At 42.3% G+C, this 12,278-nt stretch overlaps 1 protein-coding gene across 4 annotated transcripts in view; it reads right to left on the reverse strand.

The window, feature by feature from the left end:
* The window catches only part of PDE2A (phosphodiesterase 2A), a 243,949-nt gene that overhangs the window by 42,713 nt on the left and 188,958 nt on the right, over positions 1–12,278 (reverse strand). For all 4 annotated transcript variants that reach the window (XM_058185121.1, XM_058185118.1, XM_058185120.1 and 1 more), the window contains 5 exons: positions 9,291–9,350; positions 7,639–7,759; positions 5,922–5,974; positions 4,736–4,810; positions 1,840–1,881 (listed from right to left, as the gene is read on the reverse strand). In XM_058185121.1, coding sequence (XP_058041104.1) covers positions 1,840–1,881; positions 4,736–4,810; positions 5,922–5,974; positions 7,639–7,759; positions 9,291–9,350 — 351 coding nt within the window. The remainder of the gene's footprint in view (positions 1–1,839; positions 1,882–4,735; positions 4,811–5,921; positions 5,975–7,638; positions 7,760–9,290; positions 9,351–12,278) is intronic.

Here is a 12,278-nt window from a genome sequence, read left to right on the forward strand (position 1 = left end):
AAAAGGCCACCTGCATTGGGCCAGATGTTCTTCTCACCTTCTTAATCCTGAGAGTTAAGTCACTTAGATTTCCCAAGACTTCATTAACTTTTGACTGACTGGTGGGATTCAGAATAATCTTTCGATTCTAACCAATGCCAAATGTGCTCCAGTTCAGTAAAACGGTGGAGAGAACACAACGTGCCTCCTTCAGATCTGTGTCATGACATCACACACATCTACCAGTTGGAGAAGTGTTTATTTTATTTTATGGAATTGTTTTAAGATGATATAAGATTCTCCCCGTTTGTAAATATGTGTGATGTTTGGTCAGTTTGGCCTAGTGGTTAAGGCACTGGGCTAAAAGTAGGAGATGGTGAGTTCTAGTTCAGCTGGGTGACTTTGGGCCAATCACTAGGAGATGGTGAGTTCTAGTCCTGCCTTAGGTACGAAAGTCAGCTGGGTGGCTTTGGGCCAATCACCAGGAGACGGTGAGTTCTAGTCCCGCCTTAGGTACGAAAGCCAGTTGGGTAGCTTTGGGCCAATCACCAGGAGACGGTGAGTTTTAGTCCCGCCCTAGGTACGAAAGCCAGTTGGGTGGCTTTGAGACAATCACCAGGAGACGGTGAGTTCTAGTCCTGCCTTAGGTACAAAAGTCAGCTGGGTAATTTTGGGCCAATCACCAGGAGACGGTGAGTTCTAGTCCTGCCTTAGGTACGAAAGTCAGCTGGGTGGCTTTGGGCCAATCATCAGGAGACGGTGAGTTCTAGACCCACCTTAGGTACGAAAGCCAGTTGGGTAGCTTTGGGCCAATCACCAAGAGACGGTGAATTCTAGTCCTGCCTTAGGTACAAAAGTCAGCTGGGTGGCTTTGGACCAATGACTAGAAGATTGGGAATTCTAGTCCTGCCTTATCCAGGAAAGCCAGCTGGCGACTAACACACAAACACACACACACACGTGTTATGACACAAAAGAGGGATTGTAATGTCACAGCCCTCATTTCACTGTATATATAAATGGATTAAATAAAAAATAAATCTCTGAAGAAAGTGACTAGGAGAGAGCGCGAGAGCCCTTGAATCAACCTCTGGGATCAACCTCTGGGCAGCATCCAACCACATCTGTGTGAAGATGCCATGCAGAGCGGCCTTGCTGGGTACGCCACACTGGAGGAGAACATCTACAGAACATCAATCAAAGTGTGAGAAGCTCCAAGATGATTGACCCAAACTCTTCACTGTCATGGAGGAATCATGAACTTTGTTCTTCCCAAAAAGAGAACTTTTCTCATTCTTTGCTCCACCAACCATGCCTGCCCACCTCCAACCTTCTCCATTCCATTCCTCTCCCTCATAGTTTCCTGTCGGCCCTCCAAGATAGACTGAACTCGGAAATCAAAGACAGGCAACTTCATGCTACTTTTATGATAAGATTATAATAACAAGCATGTTGCAAAACTGGAGGTGCTTCCCTCTTTCCTTCCTTAATCTTCACAAGAAGGTCAGCTTCTTAGATGCTTTCTCAAATTAGGGTTCTGCTTTGGACTCAGATTTCTCTTATCTGACTGTTGTCTTGGTTCCAGGTCTTCCTCCTGCTCCTCAGGGTTGTTCTTCCTACCCATTACAGACCGCTACAACCAGTCTGAAGCTCTCAAGAACATTGAGATACATGTGGTTGGCTTTGAAGGCCCATCCGTAATAGTTTTTTTGTTTTTCTTCATTGTGGGGTCAACTTGGAGCTCTCTTAAGGCTGAAAACTCTTCTTCTAATGTATGTGTGTGTGTAAGACACTACTTTAGGCAGGATTAGCGATCACAACTTGAGCCTCACAAGGAGACGGCTGGGTTTAACAACTTACTGGGAAGCTCATGTCCTCCTCCAAGACTTTATCTCCAACCACCTGCAAGAAAGAAGAAGACGGCAACTGAGAAGTGGAAGAAGGAGAAGGAATCTGAAGGGAAATGGCATGGAAACATGGAAGATTTGGAGGAGTTTGTTCCCTATAAAGTCCGTTGGAAGGAAGAGTGACAAAAATTTGGGCTGGTCAGAAAAAAAACCCTCCTGAATTTTTCCCTATCATTTCCCATCCCATAAGAAGAGGGGTCTCCAAATGTGGCCACTTTAAAGCTTGTGGACTTCAACTCCCAGAATTCCTTAACCAGCATAGCTGATGTTGTATCTGCGCCCCCCCGAGCAGGGCCTCCTGCCAGAAAGTGACTTGGAAAGTGAGGGGGAAGGGCCAGCAGGACTTACCTCTGGAGCACCGGCTTCCCTGGCTCAGCTCCAGGAGCCAGAGGCAGGCCAGGTGGAGAAGATAATGAGGCCTCCGTCCCCTGACTCTTTCCCCTTCCCAGGCCACGCCTCCAGACCCAGCTGATGGCAATCAGGCCTGGCTGGACCCTAGGTTTCGTAGGCAGGAGAGGCGGGAACAACAGAAGCAGGGGTGGGGCAGGCCTAGGAAGTGCTGAGTCATGGAGCCACACCCCACAGGATATAAAGGCAACAAGAGCTGCTGTGCCTCTTCGTAGCAGGCAAATCAACTGCTTAACTAAGAGCTGAAGTTTGACTCATCGGCGTCGAGGGAGATAACAGAGACACTTGGCAGATGCTCGCTATTTTGCTGCCAGAGCTGATAGTGCCGACTAATTAAGCCATCGCTCGGATGGAGGCGAAGGGGGACAGAACAGCTGAAGGCAGTGAAGCACCCTCAACTCCCAGAGCCAAACTACTCTATCCATCCATCCTTCCCTCCCTCCCTGTCTGCCTGTCTACCTATTTATCTTTCTCTCTCTTTCCTGTCTGTCTGTCTGTCTGTCTCTCTCTCTAGCTCTATCTATCCCTATATCTCTATCATCTCTCTCTCTCATATGTCTGTCTTTCCTATCTGTCTCTCTTTTTTTTTGAGCATTGAAGAACCGGCAAATACCACCTCTGGCTGGCCCCAGGGTGGGGAGGGAATGGGGATTTTGCAATATCCTTCCCCTGCCATGCCCACAAAGCCACACCATGCCCACCAAGCCATGCCCACAGAACCGGTAGTAAAACAATTTGGATTTCACAAGTGCTGTCTGTCTGTCTGTCTGTCTGTCTGTCTGTCTGACTATCTATCTGTCTGTCTGTCTGTCTGTCTATCTGACTATCTATCTGTCTACCATCTATATCTCTCTATCTATCTGTCTGTGTCTGTCTGTCTGTCTGTCTACCATCTCTCTCTCTCTCTCTCTCTCTCTCTCTCTCTCTCACTGTCTATCTATCTATCTTGTCTTTCTCTTCTATCATCTCTAACTTAGGGCCTCTGGTGGCTCAGACTGCTAAGACAGTCTGTTATTAACAGCAGCTGCTTGCAATTACTGCAGGTTCAAGCCCCACCAGGCCCAAGGTTGACTCAGCCTTCCATCCTTTATAAGGTAGGTAAAATGAGGACCCAGATTGTTGGGGGGGCAATAAGTTGACTTTGTATATAATATACAAATGGATGAAGACTATTGCTTGACATAGTGTAAGCCGCCCTGAGTCTTCGGAGAAGGGCGGGATATAAATGCAAATAAATAAAAAAAACTCTCCCCTAGCTACCTTTCATCTCTTTCTCCTGTTTATCGGTCTGTCTGTCTCGCTTTATCTCATCCAATTTATATAGCTGCCCATCTCACAAATATTCCAGGAAGTAAGATCAATAATTAGACAAAAAGTGTTTCTGAATTGAGGTTATTTCTTTGAGGGAGAGCATGATAATTGATTACTCAAGGCCTTGTTCCATTTAGATTTCTAGCTGCTAAGAGAGCTGTACTAAATGAACAATGGAGACTTACAAACAGTTTACAATTGAAAAATGGTGTTCAAAGTAAGAACTCTGACTCTGGCTGAGAAAAAGAACGAGAGAGAGAATTTTGAACACAGAGAGCGCCAAATTGCAAGTTTACTGATTCTGGATTGATGGTAGATTTTAATTCTGTTTTTAATCTCTGTTTTTTGACTCTTTCATACTGTTGTATGTTTTTATGGTAAACTTCCCAGTCTCTTAAATGACACAGACGGTGTAGAAATTTGGTCCATAAATAAGTAAATAAATATAGCCATAAAATGTAACAAATGTGTTTTCTCATCATTTCAAGTATTGCAAAGTATTTCAAGTATTGTAATCTTGTTAAATGAATTTTTTTTAAATTATATTATATTGTATTGTGTTGTAATGTAATATAATATAACATTGTATTGTATTGTGTATTGTATTGTATTGTATTGTATTGTATTCTAACCTAACCTGACCTGACCTGACCTGACCTAACCTAACCTAACCTTACATTACATTTATACTTTATATTATATTATATTATTTAAATTCAGGTCACAACCTTTGCAATCCTTTACACCGTTCTGAGCCAAAAAAGGTGCAACAAACAACATTTTTCTGAATATATTGAGGATTTCAAATTTGCAATGTTACAATGAAATAAAAAATAATAATTACATTACATTACATCAGATTAACAACCTCTGCAATCCTTTACACCATTCTGAGCCAAAGAAGTTGTAATAAAGACGTTTTCTGAATTTTTCAAATATTGTAAGTTTCTAAAGTTACAATGAAATGAAATCAAATGAAAAAATTATAACTGAATTAAATTTACAACCTTTACAATACCTTATACCATCCTTAACCAGCAAAGTTGGGGAAAAAAACCCCAAAGGGCAGATTCACGTTGAATAGCCAATGGGGTTTGGGATCTCCTACGAAGGTTTGGGATCTCACCCACCTGACAGAAGAGCTGATTGTTGTCCTCTGAGACCAAGAGAAGACAGCAACATTGAGACTGGGTCTCCTGCTTCAGCTGGAGGAGGAGGAGAAGAAGAAGAAACATGGAGAGTCTTGGACAAGACCAGCATAATGTGGAGATGAACAATGATGATCAAGGGTCTCGAGACTGAAACGTATGATGAACAGTTGAGGGAACTGGGAATATCTACTTTAATGAAGAGAAGGACTAGGAGTGACATAATAGCGGTCTTCCAATATTTGAGGGACTGTCATAGAGGAGGTTGACTTATTCTTCAACGCATAAACAGTGTAAGAGAGTTGGAAGGAAGCTCAGAGATCTTCTAGTCCAACCCAATGCTCAAGCAGCAGATCCTATACCAATTCAGAAAAATGGTTGTCCAATCTCTTCTTGAAATTCTCCAGTGTTGAAGCATCCACAACTTCTGGAGGCAATTTGTTCCACTTATTAATTGTTCTCACTGGCAGGAAATTTCTGCTAAGTTGATTCTCTCCTTGATGAATTTCCATCCGTTGCTTCGTGTCCTGCCTTCAGGGGCTTTGGAGAAATGGGTGGAAGATCAATAAAGAGAGGTCCAGTCTAGAACTAAGGAGAAATTTCCTGAGAGTAAGAACATTTAACCAGTGGAATGACTTGCCTTCAGAAGTTGTGGATGCTCCATCAATGGAGGTTTTCAAGAAAAGACTGGACAGCTGCTTAACTAGTATGGTTGTCCCAAAGGTGCTTTTTCAGGAGGCAACTGGACTTCCTTGTTTTTTCTTTGAAGACGAGAAAGATGGGAAGCGAAACGTCTTCAAAGAAAAAAACAAGAAAGTCCAGTTGCCATGACCTGGATGATGGAGAATCTCCATAGACTTTTGACCAATATGGTAGTTTCCTGGACTGAGCAGGAGGCTGGACTACAAGACCTCCAAGGCCCCTTCCAGACCTAAGATTCTACGTTCTATAGACTTATTATTCCTCTCCGTATGGAGGTCAAACTTTACCTAGAAATCAAACTAAGCTTTTTCAACTTTGGCCACTTTAAGGTGAGTGGACTTCAACTCCCAGAATTCCCCAGCAGTGGGAGAGGTCCGGCCCCATTTTTTAAAGGAAGGATCGAGCAGAAAACCCGTTATGGCACCATCCAGGGTTGATCAACACTCAGAAAATGCTAATTACTCACGTAATTAATGACTTTGAGCTGGAGGGAGGCAGCATCCAGATCGTATAGTTCCCCTGAAAGGCAACAGATGCGGATTTTACGGATTGAGTGATTGGAATGACAAAGTTGGCACACTCAACATACAACACCGGGTGGCACACATCGCCCATAAACAGTGGCACGGCAATGTAAAACAAGAAATGAAATGTTCAACAGAAATGGCAAAAATTTCTGCTTACTTGAAAGACTATACACAAGAAAAATATATTTTAGAATGGAAAATGTGGATTGATTATATTCAAAATAAGTATCAGATAAAAAAATATCGAATAGCATATGAGTAAATTTAGGAAATATTTTGTATTAGATATATTTCTGAAGGAGAGGGGAATTGAGAGTGTGATTATGTGTGGAGTGACTAGAGATTATAATTTAGGAATTACTTTGGATTATGATTGTTAGTTTTGATACCCTGCATTTTGTTCTGGGAAGTCGGGGTGGGGGATAAGGGGGAGGGGAATTGGGGGGTTGAGGGTAGAGGATGGGGTGATGGTTAATGTACAGGGATTATTGAAGATGTGTAAATATAATTAATGTAGGGTCGGGTCTGCCCAGTTACCGTTTTAGAACGGTGGGGAGGGAGAAAAGAGGAGAGAGTAGGAGGTAGGAAAGAGGAGAAGAGGAAGGAAGAGGGGTAGAAGAGGGAGAAGGAAGGTGTAGGGTGGAGGGAGGAGAGGATGTAGATAAGAGAAGGAGAGGAAGGTCTGGAAAGTAGAAGAAGGTAGAAGAGGGAAGAGTGTTAAAAAGGGGGGGGTGATTGGGCAAACCCGACTAATTGTATATAACTGTACATTGGATGAATTATTTGATATGATTGTAAAAATAAAACTTTTTTATGGGAAAAAAAAAAAGAAATGAAATGTTCATCCATGTCCACGTATAATAAAAACGAGACAGGTTCCTTATATACGACAGACGGAATTACACAAGGCAGCAAATACAGATACAGGTGGCCCCTGACTTATGACCACAATTCAGCCTCAAATTTCTGTTTTTAACGGAATATTGCCTTCTTTTACAACCTCTCTTGCCACAGCCGTTAAGCGAATCGCTGCAGTTCTTAAGTCAGTAACACGGTTGTTAAGCAAATCTGGCTTCCCCGTTGAGGTCACTTGTCAGAAGGTCACAAAAGCGGATCACGTGACCCCGGGACACTGCGACTGTCATAAATACGAGTCAGTTTCCAAGCGTCCGAATTTTAATCATGTGACCGCGGGGGAGGCTGCAACGGTCATAAGTGTGAAAAACGGTCATCGGTCACTTTTTTCAATGCTGTTGTAACTTTGAACGGCCATTAAACAAATGGTTGTAAGCAGTGGTGGGATTCAGCCAGTTCGGGCGAACCGGTTGTTAAATTGCTGCTGGCCCATTTTTGTTTTCAAGAGGCTGCAGGAGGCCAAGTGCTGCCCACTTGACCATCCAGACGGTCATTAGGGCAGAGAACCGGTTGTTAAATAATTAGAATCCCACCACTGGTTGTAAGTCGAGGATTTCCTGTTTAATAACCAGCAAAGTTTGCATTGTTCCTTTAAACAGGGCTGGGGAACTATAGCCCCTTTGTGACCTGCGGACTTCAACTCCCAGAATTCCTGAGTCAACTGAGGACTACCTGCATGCCAAGTTGGTTAATGATGGTCCCTCCTGCCCTCCAACCTCTGGGGCGGCCGTCTGTCCTTACCGCACAACTGCAGGATCTTGCTGTCCAGCTCGCTGTAGCTGCTCCTGGGGGGCTCCACAGGTTTGGCCTGGCAGGATTGCAACTTCTGAAGGCTTTGGAGACGCTTGTAGGACACCAGGATCTGAAAGAAACCACGTTCACAAATGAAGAAGTTATGAAACAACCAAGTCTAGCTAAAAGAGGGTTGAATAACTCATTGGGACACGAAGAAGGAAGCCCTCTTGGCTACATTCACACAATGCTGGGTACCTAATTCACCCCTGGCCCGGTTTTCACAAGGATGTGTTTGGTCTAGTAACTCCAACCTAGATCCAGAATCAGAATCAGAATCGAGCTGGAAGGGACCTCGGAGGTCTTGTAGTCCAGCCCCCTGCTTAAAAAATAATAATAATAATAATAATTGCTACCAACCTGCCTTCCATTGAGGACCTGTATACTGCACGAATCAAGAAGAGGGCCGTGAAAATATTTACAGACCCCTTGCATCCTGGATATAAACTGTTTCAACTCCTATCCTCAAAACGACCCTACAGAGCACTGCACATCAGAACAACTAGACACAAGAACAGTTTTTTCCCCAAACGCCATCACTCTGCTAAACAAAGAATTCCCTCAACACTGTCAAACTATTTACTAAATCTGCACTACTATTAATCTTCTCATAGTTCCCATCACCAATCTCTTTCCTCTTATGACTGTATGACTGTAACCTTGTTGCTGGCAATCCTTATGATTTATATTGATATATTGACCATCAATTGTGTTGTAAATGTTGTACCTTGATGAAGGTATCTTTTCTTTTATGTACACTGAGAGCATATGCACCAAGACAAATTCCTTGTGTGTCCAATCACCCTTGGCCAATAAAAAATTCTATTCTATTCTATTCTATTCTATTCTATTCTATTCTATTCTATTCTATTCTATTCTATACAACAATCCAGGTTGGACTGTTGTGCAGATCTCAACTCCGGTGCTTTACCAATCCCGGTTTAAGCATCCTGTGTAAATATTTAGAACATTTAGAACAACAGAGTTGGAAGGGACCTTGGAGGTCTTCTAGACCAACCCCCTGCTTAGGCAGGAAACCCTCCACCACTTCAGACAAATGGTTATCCAATGTCTTCTTAAAAACTTCCAGTGTTGGAGCATTCACATACACTAAAATACAACTGGCGTGGACACTTGATTTGTATATAAGGAAGCCCTCAAAGGTTAGAACTTTATTAAATTACAGGTAGGCCTCGGTTTATGATCGCCACTGAGCCCCAAATATCTGTTGTTAAGCAGGACGGTTGTGAAGTGAGTTTTGCCCTGTTTTACGACCTTCCTTGCCACAATTGCTAAGCGAATCACTGCAGCTGTTAACTTAGCAGCTCGGTTGTTAAGTGAATCTGGCTTCCTCACTAAATTTGCTTGACAGAAGGTCTCAGATCACGTGACCCCGGGACGCTGCAACCGTCGTAAATATGAGTCAGTTGCCACTTGACAATTTTCTTGCTTGACGATGGAATTTTGGCCTCAGCTGCGGCTGCGAGTCGAGATTTACCTGTAATCTCTTTTTTTTTTGCGATGCCAGGAGGCAGAAGGAAGGGGGAGAGATTCCAGCCCCCACCCTCTCCAAGGGTTTTATGAAAGGTGGGTTTACTTACATGCTTCTCCAAAGCCCGAAGGTTTTGCTCATCCGAGTTCGAAAGTTGCCCACAGTAAACCTGGAGAAATTGAAGTAAAGAAATCAAAAGAGGAACGGACACATTGAGAGCATGTGCAGAGGGCCAGGTGGAAATTAATAAAACGACATTGCAAAGGGCGGGAAATGGAGGCCAAAAGGATCCAAAGCACTACAAAGCCCATTACACTGTAATCAGAGCATCCTAGAACAGAGGTCTCCAGCCCTGGCTACTTTAAGACTTGTGGACTTCAACTCCCAGAATTCCTCAGCCAGAGTTGCTGTTACTGAGATGGGCAACACAGATAAAGGTAAGGAATTAAAACAAATAAAAATTTAAATTTTTATTTGTTTATTTAAACAAATAATTTTTTATTATTTAAATTTAAAACAAATAAACAAAAAAAAAGGAAGAATGAAAATCTGAATTAATAAATTTAAATGGCTCTGTTTTACTTTTCTTTGAATCAATTTCATTCATATTTTAGTTAATAAACAGGCATACTGAAAAACTAGTGCAACTGGAGGACTAGTTTAATTTATTAATTGAATTGGTTTTTATTTTAGTTTATTAATTTGTTCTAATTTCATTGATATTTTTATATATATATATATATATTTGTTTTCTGAGGTTTTCGTGGGTGTTTGTATGTAGGTCTTTGGTTATTCGGGTTTTCTCCCGCGTAAAATTGGAAGTGTCTTGGCGACGTTTCGACGAAGTCTCATTCGTCATCTTCAGGCTTCAGCCGTGCTTCTGGGAGCAATGTGTGATCGCAGCTGTTTCTTCCTTTAACTGCTAGTGGGGTTTGAACTGATTGGGTGGGAGCTTGGCTGTGCTCTGATTGGATGGGGTTTTCTGTGCTCTGATTGGCTGGGGTGTGTCCTGTGTTGGTGGGGGCTTGGTTGTGCTCAGTCTAGTCTGTGCTGCAGGGGATTTGAGCTGGTGAGCTGCATGGCTGTTGTTTGGCTTTGTGGTCGTGAAGAAGATGCAGCACCACCACAAAGCCAAACAACAGCTATGCAGCTCACCAGCTCAAATCCCCTGCAGCACAGATTAGACTGAGCACAACCAAGCCCCCACCAACACAGGACACACCCCAGCCAATCAGAGCACAAGAAAACCCCCATCCAATCAGAGCACAGCCAAGCTCCCACCCAATCAGTTCAAATCCCCACTAGCAGTTAAAAGGAAGAAACAGCTGTGATCACACATTGCTCCCAGAAGCACGAAGCTGAAGCCTGAAGATGACAAATGAGACTTCGTCGAAACGTCGCCAAGACACTTCCAATTTTACACGGAGAAAACCCAAACAACCAAAGACCTATATATATATATATATATATATATATATATATATATATATATATATATATATATATATATATATATATATATAAACAAACATGAGTGGAATTGAACCATCCAGGATCCAAAAGGCTAAGGCTGGTAACCAGTGGTGGGTTTCAAAATTTTTAACTACCGGTTCTGTGGGTAGTTCTTGGTAGGTGTGGCATGGCTTGGTGGGCGTGGCAGGGGAAGTATACTATAAAATCTCCATTCCCACCCCACTCCAGGGGAAGGTTACTGCAAAAATCCCCATTTCCTCCTGATCAGCTGGGACCGCAGAGAATAGATGGGAGCGGGGCCAGTCAGAATTTTTACTACCGGTTCTCCGAAGTACTCAAAATTTCCGCTACCAGTTTTCCAGAACTGGTCAGAACCTGCTGAAACCCACCTCTGCTGCTAACCCTAATTAGGAAACAAGACCTGCATTTCAGGCCAACGGAGGCCTTCAAGTCATCATCTAAGGCAGCCCCATGGAAGTCACATTGCAGTATCTAGAGCAGGGGTCTCCAACAAAAAGGGTTATGTAGCAAACTTCAAAAACCGCTACAAAAATATTTGCAACAAAATAAAAACAGAATGTAACACTTACCACACTAAACAAGAAGAAGACCTTCTACGCACCAATTCTAGTCGTGCTTTTTATAATTTTGTTAATAATAAACTTAAAGAAGCAAGATCCATTCCACCACTAAAAGAACCTAACGGCAAAGAATGTACTGACGAAACAGTTAAAGCAAACCTTTTTAACACATTTTTCGGCTCAGTCTTTGTAAACAGTGATGGCTCACATCCAACATTCCTCAATCGTATCAAAAATGTTAACAACGACTTAACTCAAATAGACCCAACAGCTGATAACAACGACCTATCACATATAGACTTCACAGAAGATAATGTTGAAAAAGCCCTTTGCAACCTGAAACCATCATTATCTATTGGACCAGATGGACTATGTGCATACTTTTAAAAAAAACTTTCAATTAATATAGCTGAACCCCTAAGCATAATCTTCAATATAGCCTTCAAAATTACTTCCCTTCCAAAACTCTGGTCTCTAGCCACAGTCATCCCTATCTTCAAAAAAGGAGATCCAAGCCTTGTTGAAAATTACAGACCTATCTCTCTATGTTGTGTCTCTTGCAAAGTAATGGAATCCATCATAAACCAATCCATTATACTCCATCTCGAAACAAACAACCTTCTCTCTAATAAACAATTTGGTTTCAGAAAAAAATTGTCTTGCAACCTACAACTCCTCCACTGCAAAAACATATGGACTACCAACCTTGATCAAGGAAAAACAATAGATGCAATCTACATAGACTTCTGCAAAGCTTTTGATTCAGTAGTACACGATAAACTACTCCTCAAACTAAAATCCTACGGCATTTTGGGACCTCTTCACAATTGGATAAATGCCTTCCTGTCAAATAGACAACAAGTGGTCAAAATTGGCAATGCTATATCTAATCCTGTTCCCGTCAAAAGTGGCGTTCCCCAAGATAGTGTTCTTGGACCAACACTCTTCATACTATACATAAATGATCTCTGCGACCTCATCTCAAGTTATTGTGTTCTCTTTGCTGACAATGTCAAACTATTTAATACCACTAATAATACTTC

This window comes from Ahaetulla prasina, chromosome 5, assembly GCF_028640845.1.
Source record: "Ahaetulla prasina isolate Xishuangbanna chromosome 5, ASM2864084v1, whole genome shotgun sequence".
Taxonomy (NCBI): domain Eukaryota; kingdom Metazoa; phylum Chordata; class Lepidosauria; order Squamata; family Colubridae; genus Ahaetulla; species Ahaetulla prasina.